Raw genomic sequence first — 21,292 nt, forward strand, 5'->3', positions numbered from 1 at the left:
CAATATGATGGATGTAAACAATCTTATTTGCATTTTTTTCCTAACGTCTCGTGAGATTGAGCAGTTTTCATACTGGTCATTGGGATTTCCTCTTTTGTGAATCACCTTTGCCCATTTTTACTGTTGGGCCATTAGCAATTTTTAAAAAATCGATTTGTAGAGTTTTCCTTTTGTAGGGACTAAGTTATGCTTTGGAATCTAATTCTTTTTTTTTTTTTTTTTTTTTTTTTAACGTTTATTTATTTTTGAGAGACAGCAGGGGAGGGGCAGAGAGAGAGGGAGACACGGAATCTGAAGCAGTCTCCAGGCTCTGAGCTGTCAGCACAGAGCCTGTCATGGGGCTTGAACTCACGAACTGTGAGATCATGACCTGGGCCGAAGTCAGAGGCTTAACTGACTGAGCCACCCAGGTGCCCCTCTTTTTTTTTTTTTTTATGTTCATTTATTTTTGAGAGAGAGCATGTGAGCTTGCATGAGTGGGGGGGGGGGGGGGGGCGCAGAGAGAGAGGGAGACAGGATCCCAAGCAGGCTTTGTGCTGACAGTAGAGAACCTGACGTAGGGTGGGGGTGGGGGTCTGGAACCCAGGAACCCCGAGATCATGACTTCAGCAGAAGTCAGAACCTTAACTGAGTCACCCAGGCACCCCTGGAATTTATTTAGTTGCAAATAGCTTCTCCCAGACAGTAGTGATCTTTTCCCAGTTATAGAGTTTGTTTGTTTGTTTATTATGTACGTATGTTTATTTTGAGAGAGAGGGAGAGAGCGAGCACAAGTGGGGGAGGGGCAGAGAGAGATGGAGAGAGAATCCCAAACAGGCTCCTGATGTGGTATTGATCTCACAACCATGAGATCACAACCTGAGCTGATATCAAGAGTCAGCTTTACCAACCAGGCCACCCAGGCGCCCCACAGAGTTTTACATTTAAATTTTTATTATAGCCAGCAAGGGCTCCTGGGTGGCTCAGTCGGTTAAGTGAGTTCAACTCAGGTCACAATCTCATGTTTTGTGGGTTTGACCCTGGCATCAGACTCTCAGCTGTCAGCATGGAGCCCACTCAGATTCTCTGTCTCCCTCTCTCTCTTCCACTACCCAGCTCGCTCTCTCTGTCTCTCAAAAACAAATTTCATTAGAGCTAGCTATAAATACCTACTTTTTTTTTTTTTTTTACCTTTATGATTATTACGTTTGTGTGTTTTAAAAGAAATCTTTACCTATCTTGAATATTTTCTTCTAAATGGTTTAACATTTGCGTTTTACATTTTGGTATTTAATTCATCTGGAATTTATTTTTGTGTTTGCTGTGAATTGGGAAGCTAATTTTATCTTTTCTGTATGTGTAGCCAGTTATCTTAATATCATTATTGAGTCCACCCTTTTTTTCACTGATTTTTAATGCTCTCTGTGTTTTATGTCCACTCTAAGTTTGGACTCTATTTTGGTTCATATTCTGTTTGCCTATATGTGCACCAGTTTCAGTGTTTTAATTAAAATAGCTTTAATATTATATTAAATATATCAGATTATATGTTTTATTATAAATATATTATTTAATATTATATATATTATACAATAGCTTTAGAATTATTCTTGCTATATGCTAAAATTATTCTTGCCCCCTCTTTATTTTTCTTTATTTGGCATTTCTTGGCCCTTTTCCATATGATAATAATCTTTCCTCTTTTAAAAAATATCATTTTCTTTAAATTTAAAATTTATTTTTATTGCTATTGATTTTGACCTACTTTTTTTTCTTCTATTTTACAAGGGTAGATACAAAGACCACTTCAACAAAATTCAGCTGAATTGCTCAAGGAAGCTGATTTTCTTTTCTTTCTTTCTTTCTTTCTTTCTTTCTTTCTTTCTTTCTTTCTTTCTTTCTTTTTTTGACATGAAGCCAAAAAGTACTAACACATTGTGCTCTATAGATTTAATACCAAATGAATTAGCATCAGCTGTTTATGAGTAATGCAGGGTATTTTGGTCCTTTGCTAAATTCAGAATGAAGTGCTAAAGTTCTTACGTGTTTTGCACTAACCATATAGATCTTTGGTAGGGGAGAAAATGGGAAAATTATTAAAGTAAGAAATAAGTTGTCATTTTTGAAATCCAACATTCACTAATAAAGAGTATTTTGCTGGTGGATTTTTAAATATTGTGAAGTGTTTTTAGTGTTATATGCATATGAACAAACATTTTCTTGGTTGACAAGCGATGAGAATAGCAATTATCACTGATTCTGGGTCTTCCAAAGAACCTCAGTGTGGGAGAATTAAAAAAATTTAGTTATCCTAGTTACTTTTTCCCTAGAGAATATTATTGACAACATTTTGTGAGATGATAAAAGACTTGAACAGAGCTTCGTGTGGAGGTATTACTGAATGAATGATTGTTGAGTGAATGGATGAACATTTATTTCAAAGTACTTAAATAAATTGCCATTTTGGACAATGTAGTTTGAATTCTAATTTTATATTCTCTGCCAGACTATCAGATCATTAAAAACGTGGCATAGATCAAACTTTAAACAGTTGCTGGACTTCATGCTAGTCTTTTTTCTCCATGCACTGACACTGAGTCTGGTTACTGATTTTTGTATATAAAGCCTTCCAGTCAATTTACTACTTACCATGCATCAAAAAAATTTTAATTGTACTTATCAAGTTAAATGATGAAATGGCCCAAGAGCATTATTGAAGCCTCTTTTTCACATTTTCTCTTCTATTGTAGGAAGATACGAACCTGTCAGTATTTCTGTTTTTACAAAGTTCATTTCTCCTTATTTAATACAGTGATTCTCAAAGTGGAATCTGCAGACCAGCTAATCAGTATCATCTGAGAACTTGTCAGAAATGTATACTCTCAGGCCCAACCCCAGACTGAAAGTTAGAAACTGCTGGGGGGGGGCCCTGCAATCTCCTTTAACACGTTCTGCAAGTGATTCTGATGTATGCCAAAGTTATGAACCATGGACTTGGGGGCGCCTGGGTGGTTCAGTCAGTTGAGTATCTGACTTCTGTTCAGGTCATGATCTCACGTTTCGGGAGTTCAAGCCCCACCTTGGGCTTGGTGCTGTCAGCACAGAGCCTGCTTTTTTGATCTTCTGTTCCCCTCTCTCTGCCCCTCCCCAGCTTGCACTCTCTCTCTCTCAAAAATAAATAATAAAAATTATTTTTTCTTATTAAGTATTCAAAAAAATAAAAGTCACTGCTTCATTGTTAATTGAGCATCTACACACAGCAAAGTGTCTGGGATGTTATAGATATTTATTAAAATATTCGTTCCATTGAACAAAAAATAGGTTGTAATTTTTGCTTTCTAACAGCCAAGTTTTTACTCAATTATTTGTAAATAATAAAAATATAAATAATATGAATATATTGTGCTTATATTTATTATCAAGCTGATTTTATTAAATGAGGAACTTCTTCATATTACAAGCACATACATCATGAATTATTAACATTATGTTTAATTATAATGACTCAGATTAACATCAGCAATTTAGATAAATACAGTGTGAACTTATAGATGTAAGTCACTAGATTTTGTACCTTTGAAGATGTGAAGTTTATTAGACCTATCTAAATGTCCTTTTAGGTGCCACATGGTTTGTTTTTTTCTTTATTGTCATTTTTTTCCTGAACAGCTAGAATCATGGCTAAGTTTTTCCACCAAATCTTGTGTTCTTTTCTCTGTACCATGCTGCCTCTTGCTTCCTGCCTGTCTTACATCTCTGCTTTCTGCTTTTCTGAATGCCCTGTGTTGTGCTAAGTGAAGAGTCCATAGGTAAGAGACTTAGGGGTTGAGACTGGGGGGAGGCTTTAGGCCTTCTAGTTTTGTTCTGATTCCTTCTCCAGATTCTTCTCTTCCTCTTCATTCTTCAAAAGAATGTAGGTTTCAAACTTTCATCAGGATGTTGGGAATTTAAAAAAACTTCACAAACATTGTTTTTATTTCTTTAACATTTAGAGATAACTCTTTAGAGTAAGAGCACTAAGTTACTGAATAAGTGTATCTTAAACTAAATGGTATTTTACAGTTTTGAAAACACCTTCACAGATCTTGTTAGATTCTCAGAGCAACCTTGAGTTGGCACTCTGTAAGTTCAGTTCAACAAGCCAAATTCAACTAACAGAATAATTCACAGCTAACATTGTGCTTACTGGTGAACACTGAAAGCTTTCCCTTTTAGGATCAGGAACAAGATAAGGATGTGTACGCTTGCCACTTATATTCAGCACTATATTGGAGGTTCTAGGTAGGCAGTTAAGCAAGAAAAAGAAAAAAAAAGAATGGAAAGGAAGAAGAAAAATTATCTATTTGCAAATGACATGATCTTATATATAGAAAATCCTAAAGGATTTATAAAAAATAAATCCAGCAACATAGCAGGATACAAGATCAATCTACAAAATCAGTTGCATTTCTGTATACTAGCAATGAACAATCTGAAAATGAAATTGAGAAAACAGTTTCATTTACAATAGCATCAAAAAGAATATAATATTATGAATACTTATGAATAAATTTAATCAAATAAGTACAAGACTTGTACACTAAAAACTCAAACATGTTGAAAGAAATTAAAAATCTAAGTAAATGGAAAGACATCTTGTGTTCATGGATTAGAAAACTTAATATTATTAATATTGAAATACTCTCAAAATTGATCTATAAATTCAATGCAATCTCTATCAAAATTCCAGCTGCCTTTTTTCCAGAAATGGATAAGCTGGTCCTAAAATTCTTATGGAGATGCAAAGCCATTTTAACCACAGCAATTTTGAAAATGAAAAACAAAATTAGAGGACACACACCTGTTTTCAAAACTTATTACAAAGCTACAGTAATCAAGATGATGTGACAGTGGTAAAAGGATAGTCATATAAACCAATGAAATAGAATGGAGAATCCAGAAATAAACATAAATTCATGGTGAATTGATTTTTCATAAAGAGGGCCAAGACCATTCAATGGGGAAAGAATAGTCTTTTTTTTAGCAAATGTTGCTGGGACAACTGGCTACCTACATGCAAAAGAATGAATTTGGATCCCTACCTGACACTACATACAAAAATTAACGCAGAATGGATCAAAGATCTAATAAATCTATACAATTCTTAGAAGGAAACGTTGGTAAAAATCTACATGACTTTGGGTTAAACAGCGATTTTTTAGATATGACAAAAGCACAAAACATAATTTGGACTTCATCAAAATTTAAAACTCTTATGCATCAAAGAACACTATCAAGAAAGTGAAAAGACAGCCTGTAGAATGGGAGAGAATGTTTGCAAATCCTATCTGATAAGGGTCTAGGATCCAGAATATATAAAGAACTCTTACAATTCAACAATAAAAAGACAATATAAAATGGGCAAAGGGAAAAAAAAATAAAAGTGGGCAAAGGAGTTGAATAGGCATCTCTCCTAAAAAGATATGCAAATGACCAATAAGTACATGAAGAGATGCTCAACATCATAGTCATTAGGGAAATGCAAATTAAAACCACAATAAGAGGGGCGCCTGGGTGGCGCAGTCGGTTAAGCGTCCGACTTCAGCCAGGTCACGATCTCGCGGTCCGTGAGTTCGAGCCCCGCGTCAGGCTCTGGGCTGATGGCTCGGAGCCTGGAGCCTGTTTCCGATTCTGTGTCTCCCTCTCTCTCTGCCCCTCCCCCATTCATGCTCTGTCTCTCTCTGTCCCAAAAATAAATAAAAAACGTTGAAAAAAAAATTAAAAAAAAAAAAAAAAACCACAATAAGATACCAGTTCATACTATAGGTTGGCTATAGTAAAAAAAAAAAAGAAAAGAAAAAGTGTGGGTGCTCATGCAGAGAAATTGGAACCCTTATCCACTGCTGGTAGGAATTTTTTAAATGCTGTAGCCATTGTGGTAAATAGTTTGGCAGTTCTTCAAAAAGTTAAACAGAATGACCCAGCAATGCTACTCCTAAGTATATAACCAAGTGAGTTGAAAATACATGTTTTTATATAAACTTGTTATGTGGATGTTCATAGCATTATTCATAATAGCCAAAAAGTGGAAATAACCCAATATCCATCCGCTGATGAATAAACAAATGTTCATACAATGGAATATAATCCAGTCATATGCTGCAATGTAGATGATCTTGAAAACATTATGCTAAATGAAAGAAGCCAGTCACACAAAGATGATAGATTGTATGATTTTATCTATATGAAATGTCCAGAATAGGCAAAACCACAGAGACAGTAAATTAGTGGTTATCAGAGGGTGAAGGGGGGGGGGAAGAATTGGGACTAACTACTAATAGGCATAGGGTTTCTTTTATGCAGTTTGGTGGAAATGTTCTGGAATTAGTGGTGATGATTGCACAGCATAGTGAATATACTAAAAAACACTGAAGTGTATATTTTACATGATGAATTGTATGTTCTAGGAGATTGTCTTCATCTATTTGTGTTGCTATAATAAAATGCCAGAGACTGAGTAACTTATAAACAACAGAAATTTATTTCTCAGAGTTGTGGAGGCTGGAAGTCTAAGATCAGGGTGCTAGCACGGTTGAGGTTACAGTGGAACGTTGTGATCCTTGAAAGTGATGAAATGGAACTATATTACTTGTTTGAATTAAATTGGAGGTACCTGTAGGATACAAATATGCAGTCTTCAGGTTATTTACCTTGAAATTAGAATTATTTCTCTTAATGTGGTATTCAGAATGAACCATATTAAAAAAAATCATTTAGAGAGAAGTAATTTTCTTGTGAGAAACAAAGTGGTAACTAGAGTGAGGCAAATACAGTTGACCTTCGAAGACCATGGGGGTTAGGGGCGTTGACTCCCTGTGCAGTTGAAATTCCACTTAGAATTTTTGACTCCCCCAAATCTTAATTACTAATAGTGTGTTGACAAGAAGTCTTATTGATGAACAGTTTAATACCACATTTTGTACGCCGTATGTATTATAGACTGTATTCTTAACAATGAATTAACCTAGAGAAAGAATTAAAAAAAAAATTTTTTTTAATGTTTGTTTATTTTTGAGAGGGGGGGAGGGGTAGAGAGAAAGGGAGACAGAATCTGAAGCAGGCTCCAGGCTCCAAGCTGTCAGCACAGAGCCCAACACGGGGCTCAAACCCACGAACTGCAAGATCATGACCCGAGCCAAAGTTGGATGCCTAACTTCCTGAGCCACCCAGGCACCCGAAGGTAGAGAAAAAATGTTAGGAAAATCCTAAGGGGGGCACCTGGCTGGCTCAGTTGATAGAGCATGCGACTCTTGATCTCAGGGTTATGAGTTTGAACCCCATGTTGGGCATAAAGTTTACTTAATTACAAACTCATAAATATACACACACATATACGTACATATATGCATATATATGTACGTATATGTGTATATATGTGTGTGTATACATACACATACATGAATCAAAAGGAAAATACATTTATAATACTGTAATGTATTTATTTAAAAAAAAGCTGCATAGAGGTGGAGTTCAAATCCATGTAGTTCAAGGAATCAATTATAAAATTAAAAAATTTCCCTCCCTTTTTCTTGCTGTATTTTACTTGCCAGTTGTAGTTTAGATTGAATTTGTGAATGACCCCTTGGGATTTTGCTTATAACTACATCACATTTATAGGTTAATTTGGAGGTCATGATATCCTTACAATATTGAGTCATTGCAGACGATAACAGCATTTATTTGGGTATTCTTTTATGTATTTCCATTGGTTTTCTTCATGAAGATCTTATGTATTTTTGCTAAACTTTTTTCTAGTACTTTAAGCATTTTTTTGTTTCTGTTGTAATTGGAACCTGTTGTCAACTTCCTATTTATAGCAGTTTTTGATTTTATGTATTTATCTGCTTGGATAGGCATTAATTTTCTTCAACTTTCTAGATACATTTCTCCAAATTTTTTTAAATTCAACAAATGTTTATTGAGTCCCTGTCATGTGCTAGATAATTGTTTCAGGTACTTCTCTAAATTTTTAGGTAATTTATTTTAAGGCATTGATGAACTTTCCCAAATTATTGCAGCCTTGGACAGGAAATTATTTACTCACAGTGCTAAGGACTCAGTTAAATGGCTATGATTTAGTGCTCATTTTGATGCTGTCATTGTTTAACCTGTCCAATATAAATAAATCTTTAACTCTTTATATATTTATCAAATGGTTCTGAGTTTCAGACCACATTTTATAGCATCTTACTGAGTTTGCCAAAAGTACTTTTTCTTTACAAAAATCTTTGTCATACTGTTATCAGAGGAAATTAGCTTAAACAACATGATTTAATTATGAAGGAAAAAAAAACCACACACAAATGATGAGACAATGTCTTGTATGTTATGAATAAGGACAGTGCTTTTTATTAGGCATGCCCTTGGACTTATTTTCCTAATGTGCATGGTCCTGTCTGTAGAGAAGCAGACAGAGGTCTAAAGGGAAATGCAATCAATTAACTTTAAAACAAAATTTTAATTTGATTATTAAAATGATATCTATATTTTAAAATTGGAAAATGTGGAAAAGATGGAAAGAAATGAAATCACCTGTAGTTTCATTATCCATTCACAATTGTTTTTTATATGTTGATGCGTTTTCAGTCAGTTGACTTGCTACAGTTAAAAAAAAAAATCAAGCTGCAGGGGTGCCTGGGTGGCTCAGTCGGTTAAGCGTCCTACTCTTGGTTTCGGCTCAGGTCATGATGTCACAGTTCAGGGATTGGAGCCCTACATCGGGCTCTGAGCTGGCTGCACAGAGCCTGCTTGGGATTCTGTCTCTCAGCCCCGCCTGCACTTGTGCTGTCTCTGTCTCTCTCAAAAATAAATAAGTAAAAAGAAATTAAAAAATCAAAGTGTAAGGTAAAACATATTTTTTCACATTCCTGTGATATAAAGCCCTCTATATTATGAGGCTTTTGATGGTTATATGATATTTAATTAAGTGGGTATATTGTAGTTTGGGTAGCCTTTACTTAGAAATAGTATTTTTACATTGCTTCTAATTCATTACTGTTTTGTTTTTTTTTTAAAGTTTGTTTATTTATTTTGAAAGGCAGCATGAACTGGGGAGGGCCAGAGAGAGAGGGAGTCACAGAATCCCAAGCAGGCTCCACACTGAGCCGTCGCGGGGCTTGAACGCATGAAACCGTGAGATCATGTCCTGAGCCGAAACCAAGTGTCACTTAACTGACTGAGCCACCCAGCTGCCCCTAATTCATCACTGTTAAAATAATGCTGTGGAGAACAATTTTGTACATAAAAACTTCCTATATTTAAAATTTCCCTACAACAAGGGTTATTTATTGTAAAAACAGTTTAGAATTGTGGAAAGTGAAAGTGTTCCCCTTATTCCTTCCAGTTTCTACTCAGTAGTGGCTACTGTTAACAATTTAGTGTGTATTTTTTTTTTTAAAAAAAAGCTTACCCTACATACTGTTTTAAAAAAATTTAGCGCTATATTGTGGACATTTTTCCCTTGTCAGTCCACACAGAAGTACCTTGACATTGCTGCATCCTTGAGATTCCTTTAACCACTCTCCTACTTCTGGCATTTATTTGGAGTTAGGTGTCTGTGATTTTTTTTTTTTTCTATTTCTGAATATCTCTAGGATACTTATAATAATAGCTAAGATTCAGTAAGCGTTTACTCCATGCAGTAGATGAGGATTATCTCATTTGATTCTCATTGTTACATTTGTGTGGGTGGGTGCACAGTTCCTATTTGGTCACTTTTCCATCCCAGCCCATAGGGAAGGTGGAACTTTAGTTCAAACTTCCTTGCCTCTTAAGGGAAGAATCATTACAGGGGAAAAACATCCTTATTCTTCTCAGGAGGAAGAATTCCCCACCTGATGGCCGGTATGGGACATTTGTGCCAGAAGGAGGTGTGGGTTTTATCCTTCCTCTTTCACTTCCTATGCCCAGGACTAGCAGGCCAGTACGAGCAGCACCCTTGGACTGGCCTTTTAAAGGTAGATCTGACCATTCTCTTAGTTCTATATAATCCCTACATCTGGGTTGAGGACTGGCTGGGGAGTCTGTTCTGCAGACCCAAGTATCTTTTCCTACCAGACATGTCCTACTATGGACATCTCAAGGCCTGGGTCTTTGTTATATAGATTTAGGGGCCCCATTTTGACTTTCTATCGAAAGTCATTTATCCTGTCTTTGCAATAGGAATTATTAGAGATTGTCCAGCCATTAAAAAATCAGAACATAATTTCTGAACTTTATTGAGGTATAACCTGTATACAGTAAAACACAATCAAGATAGAAAATACTTCTGTCATCTCAAAAAATTACTTCATGCTGCTTTGGTGTCCCTTTCACTCAGGCAACCACTGATTGATTTAAAAAAATTTTTTTTAAGTTTATTTCTTTATTTTGAGAGAGAGAGAGAGAGAGAGAATGCAAACAGGGGCAGGGGCAGGGGCGGAGAAGGAGAGGGAGAGGGAGAGAGAGAGTCCCAAGCAGGCTCCTCACTGTGCAGAGCCTGATGCAGGGCTTGATCTCACAAAGTGGTAAGATCATGACCTGAGCCAAAATCAAGAGTCGGACGCTTGACTGACTGAGCCACCCAGGAGCCCCTGATGGATCTTTTTTTGTTGTTGTTACTCCGGATTAATTTTGCCTTTTCTAGAATTTCATCCAAATATGAGATGAATTTTACATAATGTAGGATGAACTCTTATTTTGTGTCTGGCTTCTTTTACTCATCATTTTGTTTTTGAAGTTTACTCATGTTGTTGCATATGTACCTGTAGTTAGTTTCTTTTTAATTGCTAGGTAGTATTCCATTATATGGATATATCACAGTTTTTTTATCCATTCATGTGTTGGTAGGCATTTGTGTTATTTCCAATTTTTGGCTATTGTGAATAAAGCTGTGAATATCTGTGTATAAGTGTAGCTATGTTTTCTTTTTTCTTGACTAAAATCTAGGCACATACCTGCTGGGTCACATTAATTTTATAAGAAACTATATTATGTCTTTGCCAGTATTTAATGTTGTCAGCCTTTTACATTTTTCTTTGGTGTTTCCCAAAAAGACCAAAATGGGAACTTGCTTTTTTTCTTTTTCAGTATAAAGGGATGTCAGGAGGTTCATTTATGTGAATAGTTACTGGTCTGAAATGGATAAGGTAAAAGTATCCCTACAGGCTCTTTGAGAGATAACTATAGGACATACTAGTTTAATTGATTCCTACCCCATCACTTTCAGGCCCATGTGACTTCAAAATTTTAACAGAAATTATTACTATAGGAGTTGATAGCACGGAGTGAATCCATAGGCCTGAAGACAGGTATTACTGATGGCCTTTCTCACCTTATTCTAGACTAGCAATGTCCAATGAAACTTTCTGTGGTGATAGCTATGGGCCACATATGGCACTTGAAATGTGGCTAATGCAACTGAAGAACTGAATTTAAACAAAAAATTTTTTAAAAATATTTGTTTATTATTTTGAGAGTGAGAGAGACAGAGTGCAAGTGGGGAAGGGGCAGAGAGCAAGGGAGACACAGAATCCGAAGCAGGCTCCAGGCTCCGAGCTGTCAGCACAGAGCCCGACATGGGGCTGGAACCCACACACTGCGAGATTATGACCTGAGCCGAAGTCGGACGCCCAACCGACTGAGCCACTCAGGCGCCCCAAGAACTGAATTTTGAACTTTAATTAATTTTAATTTTGATAGTCATATTTGCCTAGTGGTGCTTTATTGGACAGTGCAGTTCTTAAAATGTTATTTTTCAGCAAAGGTCACTGACAGAAAATAATTGAGTAAGACTTGTCAGCTGAGCCCACTGGCTAAGTTCATATTTTCTGTCCTACCTCCCTTTCCCGTGGGGGATTCGTGTGTCTCTAGAGAGATGTAGCCAAGGCCTCGAGTACCACAAAGGAAGAACCAGTGGATTCAGGAGTGTTGCAGGTAGTTAGGGTAGGGGTGGTTATTTGGTAAGGAGCTCTTCTAGTTAGGTACTATGCTCTGTGTTTTTTTATGTTTATTTTACCCTCCTAAATTCTTTGGAAGACAATAAAGCCTATATTTGAGTAATCTAATTTTTAAAGTGGACCTTTGGACAAAAGTATGCTGTTTAAATTTGAAAACTGTATAATGTTGCAGAGAGGAGTCCTGATTAAATCCTCCCAGTGTTTTTTTGATTAAGAGAAGCAAATTCTCTTTCTACACTTTAAAGGCTTTCAAGTAATGATATAATTACTTCTAAGGTTTCCATTAAGGATTTGAGATTTTTATTCTTTTGAGTAGCAGAGTTAATAATTTTTTTACATTTCAATTATTAGTGAAAGCATTTTACAGCATTTAGATGGTTAAATGTAGTCACTCAGATAACTGAATTTATATAAAATTGCCTATCCGTGTAGTATTTTTCATTTCATAAGAGCTGCGCAGCTGTAGTGGCTGAGTTTTTATTTGTTTCCTAGAGGCAAGGTCAATGTTAGAAAAATTGTGGAATTTTCCCCTGGCATTACCGTGGTAAGTAAACAACTACTATTTATAGGAATTTATATTTTGATGAAAAATGAGGTACCCTGCTTGGCTTATCATAAGAACACAGATGCTTCTAGATTCCAGTAGGGAGGCCTTTTGCTCACAGCATCTGTTGTAGTTGGCCAGCCAGATGACTTCCACTGAGTTTTTCACTTTTTTTTTTTCAAGGACACCACCTCTTTGACAGCTAAATACATTTACAAATGAAAAGGTTAACTTAATGTTTTGTAAATTTATTATTACTGTGGCTATATCAGTTCTGTGCAATTTTGAACTATTAGATAATTTAAATTAGATCACTTCCTAAATAACCTTGAAATGTCCTTTGAATACATGTCCTTTGAACTGTTTATTCTGCAGTTAGGTAGATTTGTATTGATCTATAAGTTCATTTATCCAGCAGGTGTTTGATGAGCACTCTACCAAGCCCTGTGCTAGCTCTGGGGAACCACAGATGTAAGCAGGATATAATCTGAGTCCTTGAGAAGCTTCCTGTCTTGTATGCAATGCAAACATGTAAACAGACCATGGAAATACAGTCAGATACTTTCATTTGAAGTTTATTATATCAGTCTAATGGGGAGGGGAAGGTGTCTGGGAAGGTCTTCTAGAAAAAGTAATGTCTGAGCTGAGAATTGTTGAAACAAACAGGAGTTTAGTTAGGCAAGAGGCTCGGCATTAGGGGAGAGAGAAGAATATAAAAGGAAGAAGCTTATAGGTGAGAGAGACCCTAGGATGGGTGGGAAACTAAAAAAGTTTGGTACGCTTTTGTCAGATATCTGGTCACACTGACTATGGGCAAAAATACAGTCTCATTCATAAAGCAAAGTTATGACCCAGGCTTTATTCTCTCATGTTCTAAATATTAATGATTTCCAAATATTTTATGAATCCCATAAGAAAAACATCTTTGGTCATGTATCTGCAATATATTTACATATTTATTTATAAATGATATACTCAGTTTATATACATGGTAAAGTATATACGAAAAGATAAAAAGGAGGAACTAAAGGTGAAAAATATTCTTTATTTTATTAAAAAATACAGAAAACCAATTGCTGCTTCATTGTTCTTTAAAATCTTGGCTTGATATCTTATGATACACCTATTCAGAGGTCTGTTTCTAACTGCAGTTGAATTTGATATGTGAATTATCTGTAGATCCTTCTGGTGCACGTAACCCACTTTAGGGACCACTGTTCTAAACGATTGGCATAAGTGTATTGAAACTAGCCTTTTAGTTAAAACAGAAGCAAAGCAAAAGGTAGTTTATTTTGCCCTATACATTTTTGAGAGACAAATTTAAAGAAGAATCAGCTTTGGCTTGAGGTTTGAAGAATGAGCACTTAAGTCATAAACTATGTGTCACGACTAAAAGGGTCATATTTCACTAACTAGGAAATCCAAGAGAATGGCGGAAGAGTTATTGGTTAAGTACATTATGTGAAGGAATGTTTTGCTAGTAGCTGTTAATCAAAAATATTACTTGCTGTTTTGAAAAAATATGCCTTTCAGTTACCTTTGTTGGGAGATATTTAGAAGATGGTTTTTCTTAATCCATAGGAGATGTGGTCCATGCCACTTGGGATCTCTTATAAAAAGATACTCTTTCGGGGCGCCTGGGTGGCTCAGTCAGCTAAGTGTCCGACTTCGGCTCAGGTCATGATCTCGCGGTTCGTGAGTTCAAGCCCCGCATCGGGCTCTGTGCTGACAGCTCAGAGCCTGGAGCCTGTTTCAGATTCTGTGTCTTCCTCTCTCTCTCTGACTCTCCCCTGTTCATGCTCTGTCTCTGTCTCAAAAATAAATAAATGTTAAAAAAAATTAAAAAAAAAAAGATACTCTTTCATTATACACTTGATTAAACATACTGAATTTACTTCATTGCATTTGAATCACTCAAAATTCTTTTCATCAGAAGAGTTGGAAAACCAAATCAAAAGAGCTTGAGTAAAAAAAAAAGTATTTGTTGGTACATAACCAACATAACCAATGCAGTACTGGTCTCAAGGGCTTTAACTTGGTTGTCAGATCTGTGTTTCAAAGTGTCTATTTGTTTCTTTGTCTCTGTTATCTTTGCTTTATCTGTAATAGTTTTACTGTCTTTTAGAGCAGAAATTTGACCACTGTGCAGTGGTGAGGCAGGGGAGAGTGTCCTTCTGGCACATGTCTATAAATCCTATGAATGGGATAGGACTCTATGTGATTGCACGTGTGCTGTGATTGGCAGGCCCACAAAAGCCTATATGGAAGGGGGAAGGAACAGTTTCCCAAAGGAAGGGTTTGCTGTGATCACAGAGGAAGGAATGCAGGGAGTCCATAACAATAGGTATTTATTACAGGTGATGAGGAATAGAGGACAGGAGGCATAAATTATTCTTTAAGGTTATAAAAGATGACTTAATTTTCTTTTCCTAATCATTGTTTTTTGTAGAGTATGCAAGCTGCAAGATGCCCTACAGATGAATTATCTTTAACCAATTGTGCAGTTGTGAATGAAAAGGATTTCCAGCCTGGCCAGTGAGTATCTAACTTTGTTTTTTTCCAACCTGCCAAGTGGTATTTTGGAAACTTTTAGAGAGCACTTGTGTTTTAGGAAACTCGAAAATAATTTTTTTATTCCTCTTGCTAAGTTGGAAAATGGAAAAGATGAGAGTTATGCATTTTAGTCTTTTTTTTTTTTTTTAACATTTATTCATTTCTTTTTTTGAGAGAGAGAGCGCACACGTGAGCGAGCAGGGGAGGGGCAGAAAGAGAGACACACACACTCTGAGCTGTCAGCACAGAGCCCGATGCGGGGCTCAAACTTGCAAACTGTGAGATCATGACCTGGGCTGAAGTCGGCTGCTTAAACAACTGAGCCACCCAGGCGCCCCTGTATTTTAGTCTTTACTGTGTTAAACTTTGATTAATATGTTTTTAAAATCATACATAGCTTTTTATATGTAGCTTTTATTTTTATTAACTTTGTTAGCAGAACTAAACATACTAGTTGTATGAATCATATATAGCATAGTCTTTAGGTTTTTGGCTCTGCAGTCAGACTGTCTGAGTTTGGATGCTCTGCCAGTTGCAAACTGGGTGACCCTGGATAACTTATTTATCATTTCTGAGCCTCTGTGTCCTAATCTGTGAAATGGAGATGATGATCGTATCTTCCTCAGGGTAGTTGTGAAGATTGACTTATATAAAGTGTTTAGAATAGTGCTTAGCACATTAATAAACCTCCATAACTATTAGCTCTTTTGATAATTACTACTGTGATGATCTAAGAAATAAACATTGGAAGATGCACAACAAAGTATTTTTAAGTATTTTTTATAAGTATTTTTTTGTTGTCATTTATTTTAACTAATTCGCATCATCCACTGCCAGAACTTCTAAAAACTCTGCTACCAAGTTCAGTGCCATCCATATGCTTCTGAGGCTGATAGAGGTGTGGAGATAAAGGATCCCTACCAGAAGGCAGACTGGGGAAATAAGGAACAACAAGGCAGGATTTTAACTGAGCCCTTTTTTTTAAAGCTATCTATAAAATACATGAGTTTTACAAAGTTAGAATTGCCAGTTATCTGTAGTTTTCAGTTTCAGAGTAAGGGGCTGAATGATTGCAGTAATATTGTTTCTTGCCCTAAAAATTCTATGATGCTAAGTTGAGCACAGAACTTTCTCTGTATAAACTGGGATATAGATAATTAGTGTGAGAATTTGTTTATAGACTTTTCTTACATATGTCAAATGTTCGCTGTACTCATGATGGAGCTTACTTGAAATACAGCGCTTATAAAGAACTTGTGTTCTAGTGTATAGAAACACTAACCATTAATATTTAGAAAGTCATAGCATTCTAAAAGATGATTTTTAAAAAGATAGTGCTGTTGCAAGATAGAGTTTAAAGGTTTTATTACACACACAGTCCTTGGCAATTTCTCTGCGTAGGAGGTTATCATGAGATGACTATATTTTATCTGTTCATGGGTAACTCCTGAGCAGAGTGAATTAGCAAAAGATGCTTTGAAATAATAAATATTGATATCTATATGAAAGTTGATGTATTTTGTGACAGTTCCTTGTTTTTACCATCTTTTTAATTTTATAGGTTGTTACTGTTTCAACTGTTATGAGAGCCTACAGAGATTTAATGATTAGTCCTAAAACTAACTCTTTTTTGGGTTGTTGTATCCTGGTTCTTCTATCTTTGGTTCTCCTCCTTTTATTCTATTTGATGTGAAATAGAGGCACCTGGGTGGCTCAGTTGGGTAAATGTCTGGCTCTTGGTTTCGGCTCAGGTCATGATCTCATGGTTGGTGGGTTCGAGCCCCATGTCAGGCTCTGTGCTGACAGTATGGAGCCTGCTTGGGATGCTCTCGCTCTCTGCCCCTTCCCTCCCTCAAAATAAATAAACCTAAAAAAAAAAAAAAAAAAAAAAGATGTGAAATAATTATCAGGAGAGGAATTTCTTCTAATTTTTACTTAAAATCAAAGATTCTAAATCATTACCTTCAGTTTTATGTAAATTGGAAATGATATTTTGGATGGTATGTATGCTCTTGAACTTGGTCCCGATTGTGCTTGATGTGTGCTTGTACCGAGGTACCCCTTCTGCCTGGAAAAAATTTTGAATTGCTGACAGTGTTTAGAAATGAAATTTGTGGTTCTCTTCCTTCAGGACTCTCAAACACTCTGCCACGTTTCCACCTGGTACTCATGAAGCATCAGTTGTTGGAAACGAACACATACACAGGAGTTAATGTTTTTATTTCCTTTGACATGGAGTATTAACTATGTTTCCGTCTTTTAGGCATGTGATTGTGAGGACTTCTCCCAACCACAGGTATATATTTACACTGAGGACCCACCCATCAGTGGTTCCAGGGAGCATCGCATTCAGCTTACCTCAGGTAACCCACATGCTAGTTTATTCTCTTCCATTCTGAAAAGTCCTAGAAGAATCAATTCGTTTCAAGCAAGCATCTTCCTATAACTGTATTGATTCATATTGAAGAAAAACATCTAGGTGTTTATATAAGGAATTTAAAGATGCATTCTTAATTGCCCATTTCTACTATACCTTCCTTTTATTGCCTTGATTTTTTTTTTCCTAATTAAAAAAAATTCTGTGCTAATATCAGGTAGCTATCAGATTAAGTCTCAGGTTATTTCAGTGTTAACTTGCAGGGTAAGAAAATATATTAAAATAACATTTACTGGGGCGCCTGGGTGGCTCAGTCGGTTAAACATCCAACTTCGGCTCAGGTCATGATCTTGCGGTTTGTGAGTTCGAGCTCCGTGTCGGGCTCTGTGCTGACCGCTCAGAGCCTGGAGCCTGCTTCCAATTCTGTGTCTCCCTCTCTCTCTGCCCCTCCCCTGTTCACGCTCTGTCTCTCAATAATAAATAAACATTAACAAAAAATTTAAGAAGATAAATAACATTTACTTGTACAATTGACATCTAATGATAGTGATTTTAAAATGCAGCGATGTTGGGGTGCCTGGGTGGCTTACTTGGTTAAGTGTCTGACTTCAGCTGAGGTCATGATCTTGCGTTTCATGGGTTTGAGCCTCATATCAGGCTCTGTGCTGACAGCTCCTAGCCTCAAGCCTGCTTCAGATTCTGTGTCTCCCTCTCTCTGTGGCCCTCCCCTGCTTGTGCTCTGTCTCTCTCTATCTCTCTTTCAAATATAAATAAATATTAAAAGAATTAAAAAAGAAAATGCAATGATGTCACACTAATGAATGTGATATGAGTAGTTATCTCAAATTACAGTGTTTTTAAAGGTTTTTATTTATTTTGAGAGACAGAGTGCGTGTGTGCACATGTGAGGGAGAGTGGGGGAGGGGCAGAGAGTGAGGGAGAGAGAGAATCCTGAGCAGGTTCCACGTTGTCAGCACAGAGCCCAGTGCGGGGTTCAGTCTCACAAACTGTGAGATCATGATCTGAGCTGAAACCAAGAGCCAGATGCTTAATCGACTGAGCCACCCAGGCACCCCTCAAATTGCAATTTAACTTGCTGGGCTTTATAATGAGTGGAAGGATTATGATTACATTTATAACTGTTGGTGGATTCTGTGGTGGGAAAACTGGCTAGCATTGTCCACAGGCACCTAATACATAGTTGAGGAGCACTGCAGGTACTAGTCTGTGTCCTTTTCTACCTTATCGTCTTACTCATGCTGCTGATCCCATAGTCCTCAGCAATGTAATAGAACCCTGATGTCCTTCCAGTATGTTTGTAAGCAGTGATTTACTACCCTGGAGGTTGAAGGAAAGAGATTAAACACTCTTTAGGGATCTGTTAAAGATCTCTTGAAGCTCTGAAAGATTATGGGAGATCTTTACTATTCCCCTTTTCTCTATTTGAATGCCTCTTTATTATCAGGACTACTTTTCACATTTGTTTCTATACATAAGATGTTTGGGATATTTTAGAGTTTGCCAGCTTTTGCAGAGCTGGGATTTTGGTGGTCAGAAATATGGTTTTTGATTATTTCTTCTTGTTTCTCTGCTTTTTTTAAAAAAAAATTACCCTAATACTTACTATAGGCCAGGTACTATACTAATGCATAATTGCATATTTTAGCTCATTTAATTCTCAAAATAACCCCATATGATAAATACTATTACTGTCATCCTTTGAGTCTGTCTTTGGGATTGAAGTCCAGAACCTAATTGGCTGCTTGGTGACACCAAGTCTGGACTTGCTCAGCATTCTGCTCAATTCTTCATCGGCTGGAAGCAAGATGGGATGTGACGGAAGAGAGCATGAAGGGCAGAGGAGGGAGAAGGAGCCTGCGATGAGGGAGCTGGAGGGAAAGCAAGTGCTGCACATGTTCACAATGCAGCATCTTCACAGTCCACCCCCAAATCCACGCTGTTTGATGAGTAGACAAAATGTGGATTTTTGGCCAAAAGTTATTTTTCTCGCTGTTCTTTGGAGCGTTATCAGTAGTGACTAATTTTGAATCCATACCAAGCCAGTCCTAAATTCCTGCCTAAATGCAGTCTGGCCTGCCTTCGTACATTCTTGCCATTGCAACCAGTCTGGACCTGGGAGAGGCTAAAGTCTACTTGCAAATGCCTGAAAATCCTTTGGCTAGTACAAAGAGTAGTCAGGAGCATCTAATGATTGGAATCCCTGCTTGGGTTTCAGGAGAGATTAGCTGACCAGTTTTAATTTAGTTTTCATGAATTGAGTGTCTTTCTTTTTGAGATATCCTAAGAAACAGTGTAAGTAACCATAGTATGTTTAGAACACTGAAATATCTGATACTATGAAGGCCTTCAGGAGCAGTATAGTGTGCAAAGGAGCTTCGTACTCAATGAGGCCAGTTTTATTGTACAAAGGCAAGCTTTGTATGTTTTTGAATAGATGTTCAGATATAAAGTATAGCATATAAATATGTTTCCAGGGGCTGCTGTAGCAAAGTACCACAGAGTGGGAGGCTTAAATTTATTCTCTTGCAGTTTGGGAGTCTAGAAGAATGAAATCAAATTGTCAACAGGGCTGTGCTCTGTCCAAAGGCCTTACAGAAGAATCTGTTCCATGCTTAGTTTCTGGTGTTGCCAACAAACCTGGATATTGCTTGACTGGTAGATGTATCACTTGAGTCTGTTTCCATCGTCACATGACTTTCTCCCCATGTATCTGTCTGTCTCTTCTTATAAGGACACCAGGTCATATTGGTTTATGGTTTATCTTAATTTTATATGACCTTTTTTTTTTTTTTAAAGTTTATTTATTTATTTTGAGAGAGGGGAGGGAGGGGCAGAGAGAGAGGGAAGAGAGAGAATTCCAAGCAGGTTCTGCACTGTCCGTGTGGGGCTCTAACTCACGAACCATGAGACCATGACCTGAGCCAAAATCAAGAGTCGTTTGCTTAACCGACTGAGCCACCCAGCTGCGCCTGACCTTATCTCGACTGTATCTCCACAAAGACACTTTTCCAGATATGGTTGTAATCGTATGTGCCAGGAGCTAAGACTCCAGCATATCTTTGTGGATCACAGTTCAACACACAACATTAAACCACGTTTTGATCTTTGAATGTGTTCCTATTACTGAAATTCATAGACATTCCCCTTTTCCTCATTTCTATAATTTTTATTGATTTGGTTTTAAGTGTCTTTTTTTTTTCTTTTATTTTATAGCGAAAGTGGGCTGGACTTTCTATTGGGCAAGAAATAGAAGGTAGGTAATTTTTTTTTTTTTTTTTTTTTTTAGCTACCTGATGTGGATTTTCTTTCTGATTTTCTCATAGTTGTGGAAATCTGTAAAATTTTCTGTTGCTGGTCATCAGGGCCATTAAACGTTCATCCTATTTATATTACTGGTTAGACATACGAGAATGGAAAGTGAATAGTTATGGTACTTACGTCTGCCTGAAAATTACAATCTAATGGGGGAGAGAATATCCACTTATTCATAGCTCACACAATGTGTACAGAGTAAATAAGTGCACAAGTGTTACCATTGGGACCTCTGTGTGAAAGTGCTAAGATGGAATGGGAGTGGATGAATTGATTGGAGGCTGAAAAATCAGCCAGAGAAATCTTTTTAGGCACTGGAGTTTTGAGCATGTTTATGAAGTAGGGGAAAAGCATTACATAGTAGAGATAAGGAAGAAAGCCTCTTAAGATGGGAAATAATATCAATAAAAGACATTGAGATGGGAGCAAGCAAATCATAGGCAGTGCTCAGGAAGTATGTGTGCCTGATTGAAAGGATTTACCTGAATGAATTGTATTAAGTGATGAAAACATGCAGTTAGTGGAGGGCCT

The 21,292-nt window shown here is 36.8% G+C and overlaps 1 protein-coding gene across 2 annotated transcripts in view; it reads left to right on the forward strand.

Annotated features, from left to right (window-relative positions):
* NSF (N-ethylmaleimide sensitive factor, vesicle fusing ATPase) overlaps positions 1 to 21,292 on the forward strand; it is a 147,578-nt gene that overhangs the window by 9,144 nt on the left and 117,142 nt on the right. For both annotated transcript variants that reach the window (XM_053893461.1, XM_019437488.2), the window contains exons 2-4: positions 14,948 to 15,033; positions 17,315 to 17,414; positions 20,663 to 20,702. In XM_053893461.1, coding sequence (XP_053749436.1) covers positions 14,948 to 15,033; positions 17,315 to 17,414; positions 20,663 to 20,702 — 226 coding nt within the window. The remainder of the gene's footprint in view (positions 1 to 14,947; positions 15,034 to 17,314; positions 17,415 to 20,662; positions 20,703 to 21,292) is intronic.

This window comes from Panthera pardus, unplaced genomic scaffold, assembly GCF_024362965.1.
Source record: "Panthera pardus isolate Hobbes unplaced genomic scaffold, ASM2436296v1 HiC_scaffold_3, whole genome shotgun sequence".
NCBI classification, from domain to species: Eukaryota; Metazoa; Chordata; class Mammalia; order Carnivora; family Felidae; genus Panthera; species Panthera pardus.